General features: G+C 41.4%; 1 protein-coding gene and 1 long non-coding RNA gene across 19 annotated transcripts in view; one reads left to right on the top strand and one right to left on the bottom strand.

Moving 5' to 3' along the window:
* The window catches only part of ARFIP1 (ARF interacting protein 1), a 140,038-nt gene extending 132,903 nt beyond the window's left edge, over positions 1–7,135 (top strand). For all 18 annotated transcript variants that reach the window (XM_069556679.1, XM_069556678.1, XM_069556676.1 and 15 more), the window contains one exon: positions 5,276–7,135. In XM_069556679.1, the coding sequence (XP_069412780.1) occupies positions 5,276–5,431 (156 nt within the window). In that variant the 3' untranslated portion in view covers positions 5,432–7,135. The remainder of the gene's footprint in view (positions 1–5,275) is intronic.
* LOC138422157 (uncharacterized) lies at positions 5,274–14,150 on the bottom strand. Its single transcript, XR_011249762.1, has 2 exons — positions 14,063–14,150; positions 5,274–5,438 (listed from the first exon to the last, which is right to left on the bottom strand). It is a non-coding gene; the product is annotated as an uncharacterized lncRNA (long non-coding RNA).
* Between the last annotated feature and the right edge of the window lie 520 nt (positions 14,151–14,670).

Below are 14,670 nucleotides of genomic sequence, written 5' to 3'. Positions count from 1 at the left end.
GCAGCTCACAGAGCTCAGGAAGCAGTTGACTTATTACATCACCAGTTCATTACAGAAGTGTTAAAGATGAAGACGTCCATTGGGCAAGGTCTGGAAGGGGTCTGAACACCAGCTCCTGTGCCCGTGGGGTTTGGAGGGCACCACCCTCCTTGTTTGTGAATGCGTCAGCCAGCCCAGACATTGTCCAGACTGGCTACTGCAGGGATTTTCACATGGGCTTCTTTGCGTGGGCACGGCTGATTAAGTAATTGTCCAGAGGTTGGGGGGTGAGGGTGAAAATTCCCACCTAGTCACAGTTTAGTTCCCCTGGCAACCAGTCTCAAGCAATGGTTATCTAGGGGCTTTCCAGGAATCTTATTAACATAAAGGCTGTTGTGGTTGAAAAGTGCTTGTTGTGAATAACGAGAGACTCCTTTCACCTTTAATAGCTCTGGGACTATTTCAGGAACTGAACCGGAGACCAAATATTACAACTAAAGATGCCTCCTTGGCTCTTATCACTTAGGAGATTAACAGGTTTTAGGAGCTCTGTGCCTAGAATGGGATCAAAACACAGTATGTATTTCTTATTATAAATCACAGGATCACACTCTTACAAGTTCCAAATCAGTGGGTTCTAAATAAAGGAAATTTTATCTCACTAAAAAAAGTCAATGTCATTTGGAGGCTTAAACCGTCAAATAGGTAAATTTAGATTCCACTGAAATCAAAGGAGTACTTACTCTGTGTCAGACAGTGTGCTAGGTAGTATCTCATTTCGTTTAACCTTTCCGCAGCACTACAAACGTAGTTCTTGGTAATGGCAGCCCTAATAGACAGGTGAAGACCTTGGCCAGTGAAGTTAGAAGGACCCTGTGCCTGATACCACTGCAAGGTGGGGCAGCCAGGCCTGGCACACATGCTTCCTGATTCCAGAGCGCTCCTGGCAGTTTCTATAAAAGAACAGTACTAGTAATAGGGATGTTTTACTAAGGATCTAGATGAATAACAAATACAGATTTGGGGAGGCTGTGCCCAGTATCAACTATGCCTAATGCAAGTCTGACCAGAAAATCGGAAATAAAAGTTCTCAAAGAATCCATATTCCATTTACTCATAAACTGCACTTAGGTCTTGAGGCTGGTTAGTAGCAGTTTTGAAACCATGTGACTCAGATTGGGACTTTCTTTTAGACCCATGTTCTTTTAGAATCACTCCCCTGGTGACTGGACTTACTCAGGCCCAGGTTCTTTGTGTCTCAGCGCAGAAGGAATCCAGCAAGAGGCAAAATAATAGGCAAGAAGTAGTAGAGGTATTGATAGAGGATGCTTGTGAGAGATGCGGCTGGGCAGTCAAGAGGCCTGTGCCCCAGAATTAAGCAGCTGCATTTTTATAATCAAAGGAAGTCAGCAGAAGGATGGTAGCATTTTTTCTTTCACTTAATGATGTGGGGGCACATCTCATGCTTTTATGGTTAAGCAAGCTGCTCTGTCCATGCTGTTCTGAGAGCTTTCTTGAGCTATCGTTAACTCACAGCAGCCTCCCAAAGCTCCCTAGGTTTCCCTCTGTTTGCAGTCCCCTGTTGGGGCTTCTCCAGCTGCCTGCGTAACTGCGCTAGTCTCTCCGTGTCGGTTTTCTGCGTAACCGCGCTAGTCTCTGCGTGTCGGTTTTCTGCGTAACCGCGCTAGTCTCTCCGTGTCGGTTTTCTGCGTAACCGCGCTAGTCTCTGCGTGTCGGTTTTCTGCGTAACCGCGCTAGTCTCTGCGTGTCGGTTTTCTGCGTAACCGCGCTAGTCTCTCCGTGTCGGTTTTCTGCGTAACCGCGCTAGTCTCTCCGTGTCGGTTTTCTGCGTAACCGCGCTAGTCTCTCCGTGTCGGTTTTCTGCGTAACCGCGCTAGTCTCTCCGTGTCGGTTTTCTGCGTAACTGCGCTAGTCTCTCCGTGTCAGTTTTGCCTGACTTGTTTGAGTATCTGTTCCACAGCTGCTTTCTCTCGTAGTTTCTCTCATGTATCACAACCACCCTGCTTATTAGCTTTTCCTCCTTCTAGGCCTATCGTTCTGCCTCTAATTTTCCTTCTTTTCACTGTGTTTTCTAAATCCTTATTAATTCCTAGGAGAGCACATTCTTAACCTTTTTCATGATGCATCTCTTTTGCTACCTAACAAAAACACCCACAACTTGGTGACCTAGAGCTCTGTTACTTCCCACAGTTGCCTGGTGGCTTTCAGCTGGAAGGCTGCCTGGGCTCTGGGAGCAGCTGGAACCATTGGACCTCTGTCCCTGTGGGCTTTCACCCAGAAGGGAGGCTAAACGGAGCTTCCTCACATTGCAGTAGCAGTAATCCCACATGGCTGGCACTTGTTTATTAGGCCTCATTTTCCAGGTTTTATAGGCTCAGCTCATTGTCACTGTAGAAGCCTCCCCAAGGGTGTGGATTGAGAGGGCTGATGGGAGCCGTTGTTGTAAGTTAATTATAACAGTATACTTTGCTCACCTCCTGACTGCCTTCTGTGTGCTTCGGCGCTCAGTTGCATCCAACTCTCTGCGACCCCATGGACTGTAGCCCGCCAGGTTCCTCTGTCCATGGGGGTTCTCCAGGCAAGAATACTAGAGTGGGTACCCTATCCCTTCTGCAGGGAATTTTCCTGACCCAGGAATCGAGCCAGAGTCTCCTGCATTGCAGGTGGCTTCTTTACCATCTGAGCCACCAGGGAAACCCAGTTGCCTTCTCGGAACCTGCACTTCCTATGATCATACTGTCTCCTGAATAGTTGCCCCTGAGTGGAGGTCCGTCAATGTCCCTCTTATCTCAGAACCAGAGGGCCAGGTTCTGCCATCCCAATGTTCTCGTTCAGCCTTTCTGGAAAAAACCCTCTTCTCCCCACAAGTGCCTTTAAGTTAACAAGATGTACTTTTACTGCCCGTTTATCATATTAATCATCGCTTTCTACTGCTCTCTGCTCCAGTTACCCTCATGTTCTTGCATCCTAGGCCAGCACCTGATACACAGTGTTAAAGGTTTTGTGTTGTCCTTATACCTGGTACCAAAGCCTTTCATGGAGGAAGGCTGCAGGCCTTAAATTTCTGACCAGGTGGATTCAAGGTATTTTTTTAGTTGTCATCATTTCATGCTATCTGGCCCTGTTAAACTATCTCCTTGCCAGAAACCTTCTTATCTCTGTCAGAGAAAAAGGAAAAAAATTCCTTTTATTTTTTTAAACAACTTCAGTTGAATCGGCAGCTTCAGATGCCCTGAATGTTAACCCATCTTCTTCTCAAGGCTTGAGCTATTCATTCCCTGGGGTCAGTACTTTTTTGTTTCTTACCTGCCTCCTACCTTCCCAATCCCTTAAGAATGTAAGCTTGGAAGAATGCATTTGAATCAGTTCTAATCAGGTGAATGAAACTGGAGCCTGTTATACAGAGTGAAGTAAGTTAGAAAGAAAAACACCAATACAATATACTAATGCATATATATGGAATTTAGAAAGACGGTAACGATGACCCTATATGTGAGACAGCAAAAGAGACACAGATGTTAAGAACAGACTTTGGGACTCTGTGGGAGAAGGGGAGGGTAGGATGATTTGAGAGAACAGCACTGAAACCTGTATGTTACCATATGTGAGACAGATCGCCAGTCCAGGTCCGATGCGTGCGACAGGATGCTCGGGCCGGCGCGCTGGAATGGCCTAAGGGGTGGGGTGGGGTGGGGAGGGAGGTGGGAGGGGTGCTCAGGATGGGGGACACATGTGCACCCGTGGCGGATTCACGTCAGCGTGCGGCAGAACCACTACAGTGTTGTGAAACAATTAGCCTCCAATTAGAGTGAATAAATAAAATTTTTAAGAAAAGAATGTAAGCTTGGGAGGGAAGGAATGTTTTTCTGTATCTCCTAGAACAGTACCTGGCTTTTAGGAGGTACTTAATCTCTGTTGAATGAATAAGTGAATGAAGTAAAAAGTTTTCAAAGATAATTTAAGTAAAAATCTGTTACTGAAAGTGTGTGTAGAAAGTGAAAGTGTTAGTTAATCAGTCGTGTCCAGCTCTTTGCAACCCCATGGACTGCAGCCCGCCAGGCTCCTCTGTCCACTGATTTTCCAGGCAAGAATACTTGGGTGGGTAGCCATTCTCTTCTCCAGGGGATCATCACCACCCAAGGATCAAACCTGGGTCTCCCGCATCACAGGCAGATTCTTTACCTTCTAAGCCACAAGGGAAGCCCTAAGTGTGCATAATACAGTCCATTTATGTTTTTAAATATTGTATATAGCCCTAGAAAATTTCTCAACGGGCACACAGTAAAATGCTGACAGTGATTCTCTTGGGTGGGAAGGAGAGGAATAAATGCAGAGTGGAGACTTGACTTTATAATTTTGAGCATATGCCATTTTTACAATATTTTAATCTTAAAAATAAAGGCTTTACAAATCAAAACTGTCCAATATAAATATATTAAGTGTTTTCCTTTATAGAGGTACATAGACAGAGAAATGGCTAGAGACTCTGCATTTGTGTTAATAGTGAATACAGATATCATATATGTTATATCCTATTTCAGATGTTTTTACATCATTAAAAATTATTATTAAAAGTGCAGTTTTAGTGAATATTGGACTGGATGGGTAAATTTTATGCTTTATTGTTGAACAGTTTATACTTATAAATAAGACTTGAGGAAACACTTCATTCATAATATCTTTGTGATATTTTAAATAGAAGAGTCATAGAAATAGTGTTACCTGGTTAAAACATACCCATATCATTTGAAGTAATAAGCAGTTGAAAATAACTGAGGAGTATATGAACTTTTAAGTAAATTGCCTTTCAGGGCGGCTCTTGCCATCACTTCTTCAATCTTTGCAGAGAACAGCACTAGTGAAAGGTATCCAGCCTTTTAAATACTCAGTTTTCACTTAAAGTGTAGCCTTAATGTCCATACTTGGCACAGCTCATATATCATATAGTAGTTATTTATATATAATTTTGCTTCTTTGACTTTGGACATACTTAAAGAGGGACCTACTGATACTTTTAAATTAAGGTATGCTCAGTAATATTTGAATACGGTTAGCATCTTATTAAGCTGATCTGTTCCCTTCAGGGAAGGTAAAAAGCTATGAAAGGCTCAGTGACTTTGCAAAGCAGTTTACAGTTGGGGTGTGTGAAATACTTCGTCAAAACAAGTTTTCCTCAGGAGAGAGATGCTCTTTCATTAAGACGTGTAACAAACCACCTTATATTTTATTATCATTGGTGTTCATGCTCGTTCTTATAACTCTCCTCTGTTCACAGGTTAAAGTATTACACAATCAGCTGGTCCTTTTTCACAATGCCATTGCCGCTTACTTTGCCGGGAATCAGAAGCAGCTTGAACAGACACTTAAACAGTTCCATATCAAATTGAAAACCCCTGGAGTTGACGCCCCATCTTGGCTTGAAGAACAGTAAAATCCACCTGGAGACAAAGAGAAAGTCACATTGTTATATTTCTAAACAAACCTAGTAAGAATTAAGCGAAGTTGGGGGAAGAGGGAAGGGATGACAACCATTGTAGTGATTCTTGCACAAACAGCTTTAATTTTTCCCTTTTTCATACTTTAACAATTGAGCTGTTAGATTTGATGGGAAGGTGGGTGGTTTTAATGTAAACATAATTTCTATAACCTGAACACAATAATCTTCCTTTTTGAGAAATCCTTTTGTATTGTGAGGGTTGATGGCTGTTTCTATAGTTTGAAAACACCTAATATAGATTTGCACTGACAAGATAAAAATTCAAGGTTTTTGGTCCTGCACATGAGGACCAGTTGTAACTTTTCCAAAGGAAGGTTTACATGATTTGTATCAACATCAGATATTTTATATAAGAATATATTAAACATCTTTAAGAGAGTCATTTTCATGTATTGTCTTAAAGAGAAAAAGAGACTATTTTGCAGAGTAATATTATATGGTGTTCCTGCAGCACCCACACAGAGGCGGCAGCTCTGATGAATGACTGACTGGCTTGTGGAGTTGTGGCAGATACCTTTTTAAAAATGAATCTGTACCATTGTAGTTTTGTTTAGACTTTTTCTTCAAGACGCAGGAATCACACTGTCATTTCTTTGAGGCTTTTGAACTTAAGAATTTGCATCACCCAAAGTCATGGAGCGGTTCTGTTAGCAGTTTCTTTTGATTCATAATGAAACCTGATTGAGAGAATTTTTTGACAGATGGATCTGGAAGTAGAAATTCTGAATAGTTTCTAGAGTGGAAATCTATGCTTATTAGAAAGCTAGTTTTTGGGTAAATTCCATTTTGACAGAAGTGAATTCCTAGACAGCTTTCACTGACTTCCATATGTAACAATACCGGTTAAGCCTTAAATCACAGATATGTGCCTTCTCAGATATAGTAATTCTCATTCAACCAGTGTACATAAATCCATAAAGAAGCCCCTTTCAGATAATGTTTGATGTGGCTGTTCCTTCCTTGGAAAGGAGCACTGTGTATAAATGTTGAATTTTCTTTATATTCATTGAGCACATTTAAGGTTTATGGAGAAATCAACTTTGAATTTGCCGTTTGGATTTTCTTTGTTCTTTTTGCGAAAGGGGAAGACGGAGGACTTGTTTGCCTTGAGTAAAGGAAGAATAACGTGGGTCAGTGTGGTGGCAGCAAGAAGGCGGGGGCTGGAAAGGCCAGTACTGTCTCAGTTGCTCAGCACTGTTGGTCTTGTTTTATGGCCTTCTGTGTGATTTTATCAGTAATGTAACCCTTTTTCAGTATAAGTTCTCCTGATTTTTGTCATAAATTAATATCTTGAGATGCATCTCTTCACCTGTTCATTTCTTTTGTGTTGAAATGAAGTACTTAAAATTACTGTTATACCAGAACTTCATGGACTGTAAGATTTGTTATATATGTTCAAATGCCATTTAGCTGGCTTTTTAATTAATATGCTTGTTTTCAATGCTTAACACAGTGTAATGTGACTGTAAATCATAAACCTATTTTAAATCATTCCCTCCTGTATATTTGTACTCTGAGAGAGCCTTATTTTATTGTTCCAGCAGAATTACTACTTGTGATAGTTCATTTACATTCCCCAGAATGTGCCTCTGGTGTGAATTTTGTATTCTTATTAAAAGTGTTTGCTGCAGTACCTCATATCTCTCTCTGCCTCTTCATAATTCAGAATAAGGAACAGCTCTTTGGAAAGAGAGGCCGTATGATTTGCCTTTGGAAACAGGGACAATGACCAGAAAACGATGCTTCTATCCCTTAGATTGTATTATTTCAGCAAGTTACTCTTCCTTCAGGGGGACTCTGCAGGGAGCAGAACATGTCCACTCTTACACACTTCAGTGTAGCTCAGTAATTAAATCATCTCATTTTCAGAAGAAACCAAAATTTTCAGTAATGTTAAGCAGTGAGTACATGTGCCAAAGAAATAAGTGAATTAACATGTGGTTTAGTCGCTCAGTTGTATCCGACTCTTTTGTGACACCACAGACTGTAGCCCGCCAAGCTCCTCTGTCCATGGTGTTTCCCAGGCAAGAATATGGGAGTGAGTTGCCATTTCCTTTTCCAGGGGATCTTCCTGACCCAGGGACCAAACCCTCCTCTTCTGCATTGGCAGGCAGATTCTTTACCAGTGAGCCACCAGGGTAGCCAGATTAACATATTAGCCAGTGGTTTATTTACTTTGTTAGGAAAGCAACTCATATTCGTTGTATAAAGTAGAAAAAATATTAGAAGAAAATCTCAAAAATTGAGGATAACTTCCCAAATCATTAAGTACTGCATGGGACCCCTTAACTCCCTCTGATGTTAGATACTTTAGTTACCAGTTGTTTGTATTATAGGCTCTAGTTTGAATATCCTTTCACACACAGGCAAACCAGGTTATTACCTTAGGTTAGATCCGTAGAATGAATATGAGCCCTCACAAAGTGTATGAGTTTATTATGCATTGCCGGTTGTCTTTCAAGAAAGATTTTGCCAATTTATACACATGTGCCTGTTTAGCATATTTTTTTAAAGCCAGTACACATAAAAGGACATCATGCATATAATCAGCAGAGCATCATTTTATAAATATTTAAGTGGAAAGGGAAAAATTGTCAAGAAGGTAAGGGCTGAACCATCAGGATTTGGGGAATTTTGGGGTTTGAGGCAGGGGATGGATAGAAATGTCTAACTTTTCTCTCATTAAAATAGAAATTATTCAAGAAAGAAAATGCACTGAAGAGCAAATCTGTGAAATTGAACTCTTCATCCTGTTAAAAGGTAAATGGAGGCATGTTAAAAATTGTGACAGTTTATATTTAAAGTTGATTGGAATCAAGCAGCACCAACCCGAGACCTGGTTATCCCTCCACCAGCAGGAGCTGGGGTTGAGGGAGACCGTGGGAGAGAAGGGGGAGGTCCCAAGGAGGAAATATATTGACCGGCTGCAGCTTAAGGGTTGCTTACTTGGGAAAGCCTAGTTGGCCGTTTATGACTGGTTGTCTTGAGTTTTGATTTGTTTTTTTCTTTGTCAGTTGGCACCGGGACCTCAGTTCCCAAACCAGGTACCCAGCGGTGCGCTCCCTGCACTGGAAGCGTAGAGTCTTAAGCACTACTGCCGGGGAAGTCCCTTCATCCTAAGTTTGAGGCACTTCTGACTTAGGTGTTGGTTTGCTTACATAGACTACTAAGTCATTAAAGCCACCTCAGTCTAAAGGCCTCCTTGTCTGTTAATTTAACAATCCCAAAGCCTCCAGAATGGTAGGGCCCTGGAAGGACCTGGACTTAACAGAAGTAGTTTTAGCTGAAATGTAGACTCTAAGAAGCATCTTCTCAATATTCAGAGCATATTGATAATGTTACTGAAGTGTAGCCCAGAGCGTAAAACTAGGAGTTTCCTTAGAGATACCTGTTTAAGGCCTCCCTTTTTTTTTTTTCCCCACAAAGGCCCCAAAACATCAAACTGACTTAGCCAACTCCCATCTCCAAATGTGATGCCCAGGTGAGTATTTGCGACTAAATGTATGAATTCCTCTTCAGACCCTCCAGTCTCAGCTGCAACTGAATAACTGATTCAGCGTCAGTGGTGTCGTTTCTTCCGTGCCTAGTCGCTCAGTCGTGTCCAGCTCTTTGCGCCCCCATGGACTTAGCCTGCCAGGCTCCTCTGTCCCTGGGGAGTTCTCCAGGCAAGATACTGGAGTGGGTTGCCATGCCCTCCAGGGGAGCTTCCCCACCCAAGAACTGAACCAGAGTCTCCTGTATTGCAGGCAGATTCTTCACCAGCTGAGCTACCAGAGAAGTCTGAGTTAGCAGGGAAGCCTGTCATCTCTTCTACTAAAGCACTATATGGATAAATGTCTTCTCAGTTGAAAAAATAATGCACCCCCAAACAGACTCATGTTAGATACATTTCAAAGTATATACAATCCACTGATCTTTAACTTAAAGCATTCTGAAATACTGTGAACCCAAAAAGGATTACATTAAGTAAAACTATACATATTGTAAAAGCTAAAAATAAATCTTTTAATCATGGGGCTGTTAATTTGAAGAAGAATGTGATACCTCATGTGCCCAGCCTCCTTTACCCTTCACTTGAGATGACTGTAAGATGTGAAAAATAAACGTGTATTTATCTAAACTGTAATTCGGTGTAACATCTGTAGTTAACTCATACTGTTGTGAAGCACTAAGAAGGCCTGTATTTTGTAGTAATATTCCTTAATATCTTTTGCCAGTAGCTCTTGAACCTTTCTGGGAGGGTTGAGACTGTCTGAGATCCTTTATTGTAATCAAATTTAGGCCTTTAAAAAAAAAGGTATTCTCCCTGTAAGACTGCAAATTTTTATACTGGCTAAGATTGACTGTCCAGTTGTGAATAGGCTATTTTCTGACCAGAAGGCCAGTTATATTTTGCATTAGTCCTTAACTAGCTGTACAACAGAGCAGGACCTGTTAAAATAGAATGACGGTGCAAACAGCTTACCACTGTTAAGGGCCTGCATTCAATTCTCTTCTGTGTTCCCACTTAAAGGTTTCCTGCTCGACAGGTTTCCTGACACAAATGGGTCTTTATAATAAATTGCCAAGTCGTTCTAATGTATGGAAAACTATGAAGTTCAGCTTTGTTTTTTGTGAAATAAAGGCGAACTCTTGGCAGTTTCTGTATATGAAATGAGAACTATTTATTATTCTGGTTATGACTCTGCTATGGGAAGAGTGTGTGTGTGTGAGTCTCTTAGTCCTGTCCAACTCTGTGCGACCCCATGGACTGTAGTACACCAGGCTCCTCTGTCCCTGTGATTCTCCAGGCAAGAATACTGGAGTGGGTTGCCATGCCCTCCTCCAGGGTCAGGGGATCTTCCTGACCCAGGGATCCAACCTAGGTTTCTGGCATCGCAGGCAGATTCTTTACCATTTGAGCTACGCTCCACGTGAGGGAGGGAAATTGGGCCCAGTCTGACAACCCTAACTCTGTTCCTGAGTAGTTAGTTAATATGCTAGCAGATCTGGGAATGTCAGTGACATTTTTGCAAATGAAACTTCCATTTAAAAAATAGCATTGATATATTAACACTTGTGTGTGAAATAGATACCTAGCGGGAAGCTGTTGTATATCACAGGGAGCTCAGCTTCATGCTCTGTGATGACCTAGATGGGTGGGGGGGTGGGGGGTCGGGGGAGGCTCAGGAGAGAGGGGATGTTTGTATACACCTGGCTGATTCACTTTGTTGTACAGCAGAAACTAACACAACATTGTAAAGCGATTGTACTCCAATCAAAAGTAATAAATAAAACCACAGTTTGGTTTGTGCCCAAGCTAGGTTTTGCCAGAAGTGTCCTTTGTCAAAGACAGCTTTCTGCAACTGGTTCACTGTGAGTTGTTGATTCATAAGAAAAATGATAGAACCAGACACCACCTTATTGGCCTTAGACACAAAAATAACTTGCTATAATATACTTTGCTGTTGCTTTGCTTTTGGTACAGGTATGTGTTTGTATAAATATCTTAGAAGTGAAATGTACATCAAGTTGTCATGGGGCACATAGGGGAGAAAAATGTAAACCCTACTGGTCTTCAGTATATGTTGGAGCTTTGATTATTGAATTTCTACAGAAGAAGCAAAATCTCACTTTAAAAAAAGAGTGGAGGGTATTATAGGGTACAGAGAAGGAGGGTAACTTTAGTCCTGTTGGCCTTGCTGAAAAGTTTTTAAATTACAAATTTTTTAGAATAGTGAATTAGGTACTGTATATGTGGATATATATATGTATGCAACTTGGCTTTGATCCTCCCCCTAAGTGATTTCTAGGGGCTTCCCTGACAGCTCAGTTGGTAGAGAATCCTCCTGCAATGCAGGAGGGCCTGGTTCGATTCCTGAGTCAGGAAGATCGGCTGGAGAAGGGATAGGCTGCACACTCCAGCATTCTTGGGCCTCCCTTGTGGCTCAGCTGGTGAAGAATCCGCCTGCAATGCAGGAGACCTGGGGTGGATCCCTGGGTTGGGAAGATCCCCTGGAAAAGTGAAAGGCTACCCACTCCAGTATTCTGGCCTGGAGAATTCTGTGGGCTAGTCCATGGGGTCTCAAAGAGTCAGACGAGATTGAGCCAAGTTTCACTTCACAAGTGATTTCTAAATCTGTGTTAGGAAGCTTTTTCTGAAAGGCTACCTAAAGTTTTAGGCAGATAATTGTACTTCTCTGCTTTGAGGGATATATATGTACTTATTATGGCTAGGCTCCAAGCTCTTGGGAATAGCAGAGGGTGTTGCTTTTTATCCACTCTGCATCCCCAGCTCCTTGGATAGATTTTAGCTCAAAGGAACCATGTAGTAAAAAAATGTGTCTGCTTTTTGATATAAAATTCTAATATAGAAAAACATTTGGAGGTTGTACTGCCATTTCATTTGAATGAATTATAAATAAGGTGGTACATTTATATCAGTAACTTATTCTGAATCAACATCAGGGTGTTAACTAAGGTACTAGGATGTTTACAGATGAATGGCCAGTTTTTTGTTTTTTTTTGTTTTTTGTTTTTTTTTTAATGAAAATGTAGAGATATTGGAAGACTTAGAAAAATCACCATTTTACAGCCCCTACTGAAATACTGTTTCACACAGGGATCACCAGTGGAATGTAAAATCATTAGAGATTGAAAGAAAACAGATTATGTCCAAAATACAAAGCATTGCTTCACATATTACTCAATGTGAATGGGGGGAAAGGTGCCATTCCTAAGAGTTTTACGCTTAGCATCTACCTCAAGAGATCAAAGTTAACATCGCTAATAACCAGATAACCAGGTACCTCCAGGTATGATGAAGTTATGCAACATCCCTTGTGAGATGAGATAGTCCCGCTGGGATTGTTTGGCCTACATCTCATCAGGACTTTTACCTTAAATTCCAGTGAACAGAAAGTACAAGGGGATAAAGAACAAGTTAAATACCATAAGGAATTAATTGGACAAACCCAGAATCTGGAGCTTCCTACGAGACAACTGGTGTAGTTTCTTCAAGAAGTCAGTCAGGAAAGAAAAAATATTTTAGAAATTTGTTAGAAGATGAAAGAGACTTTAGATTACAGTTCAAAAAATAGCTATTGGCAGACTTAGAAAAATCACTTGAAACACCAGGGGAACAACTGATTTGTATTCAATACAACTAGGGACTTTTCATTCACTTTCCAAGGTGTGCTCTTGTGGTAAGGTAAGGGAACAGCCTTTTGGAGATGCAGGCAAAAAAGTACTGAAAAGTGAAGTGGCCTAGTGTCTGAAATGTACTCTCGAGTGGCTCAGCAGAAATATACACATCTCTACACACATGTTTGCAGAAAGCTGGAGGAAAGAGAAAAGGAAGGAGAAAAATGTCTTTAAATATGACCCCTGCTCAATCTTCTTATGTATCACCCTGGATGGAGGAGAGGTTGAGGGAGAGTGGACACATGTATGACCGAGTGACTCTGCTGTGCACCTGACACCATCACAACATTGTTAACTGGCTATACTCCAATGGAAAACCAAAAGTTTTTAAAAATAAAGAACAAAATAAATATGGCCCAATGTAATGGGTGGGTGGATGTGTGGGATTTCACTGTACTAGTCTTTTAACTTTTCCTCTTTTGAACTTTTTCATTATAAAAATTAGCAAGAAAATATCTAGGGTGTTGGGTCCAGAAATGCAAGTAGGCTTCTATTAAGGCCTCCGCCTTGCAGCAGCGCAGCCATCAGGGGCTCCCTTTGGTCACAGCCAATGACAGCACTTGTTTGACTCCTGCAGCTATCAGAACCCCTTCACCAGCATGTGCAAGAAATTGGTTTGTACTTGGAAGCACAGAAATTCAAAAAAGCGTAAAGTTGAACAGTTTTCTGTTTGTCAGTAGAGATCACAGAAGCTTGGGACAATTGAAGAAGTAGAAATAATTTAGCATATGAGGCTAGTTAGAAAAAAAGTCTCGTGAGAAAACATGCATTCACTGAACTAGACATTTTTCTCATCAGCTTTCTAAATGGCCGTGTGAAGCTGTAAGAAACTGCGTGCGTGCATGTCAAGTCACTTCAGTCGTGTTCTGCTCTTTGAGACCCCATGCACTGTAGCCCTCCAGGCCCCTCTGTCCATGGGATTCTCCAGGCAAGAATACTGGAGTGGGTTGCCATGCTCTTCTCCATGGTGTCTTGCCCACCCAAGGATTGAACATCACATCTCGTACACTGCCGGAAGATTCTTTACTGCTGAGCACTGGAGAAGCCCCGTAAGAAACTGTAAGGGAAGTTAAGTCCCAGAATTAAATAGTAACTTGGTGTTAATACCAGTTTCTCTTCTGTCTCCATTTTTTCTGCTCATACGCAAGCATAGATGACGGACTCTGCACTGAGACGCTATATTTCTTAAAGCTTAACTTCTTACAGTTTCACTTACAATAACAACTTAGATTGCTTACTTTAAGGTAAATTACATTTATACATTGGTATAACTTATTTTCAATCTGAAAGATATCTAAATAGTTGGACAAATTGTCCTTAATTCACACTTGTTCATAAAATAGCTTAAATCTGTAAAGAACTCCCCAAATAATGGATACTTACATTGATCTCAAATTCTCTTTCTCCTTCCCTCACCCCTACCTTAGGTTGAACAAGGAAAATCCTATGGATTAGAAGTTTCTAACTAGAAATAGAAGCAGTAAAAAAGCGCAGAGGATGTTTTGAGAATTTGAGTTTTTACCATGGCAATGGTTACTATATAATCACTGGTATGATCACGTGAGTAAAAAGGAAGACTCTGTGTAGGTTTAAACGGTCATGAGTATTTGCTGAACAAACCGGTTGGCCCGTCCATGTTGCCTTTCATCACCTGATCCCACTAACACCCTCAAAAGGGCCAAAGAGCCCCTGAAGTGGGTCAGGCAGTTCCTTCTTGGACTGGTGTTGGCTACCAGAGAAGGCCAGGCCTTTAGTTAGTCAGTTAGATTCACTTAGATTTCCCACAATAACCTGTCTTCATGTTCTCTAAACAATTTTTATGTAAAAAACCTCACTACATTTTCTTCTTTAAAAAAACCACTGTGTTTGTTTATCTAGGCTGTCCTGGGGCTTCTTACTGCACAGCCCTCCAATAGGTGCGGTGAGTAGGGGCTCCTCTTGTTGCTCTGTGGGGCCGCCTTTTCTCGCAGAGCAGGGGCTCTAGGGCCTGG

Source organism: Ovis canadensis, chromosome 17, assembly GCF_042477335.2.
Source record: "Ovis canadensis isolate MfBH-ARS-UI-01 breed Bighorn chromosome 17, ARS-UI_OviCan_v2, whole genome shotgun sequence".
NCBI lineage: Eukaryota > Metazoa > Chordata > Mammalia > Artiodactyla > Bovidae > Ovis > Ovis canadensis.
Note: the sequence above shows the minus strand (reverse complement) of the source record. Positions and strands in the feature narration are given on the sequence as shown.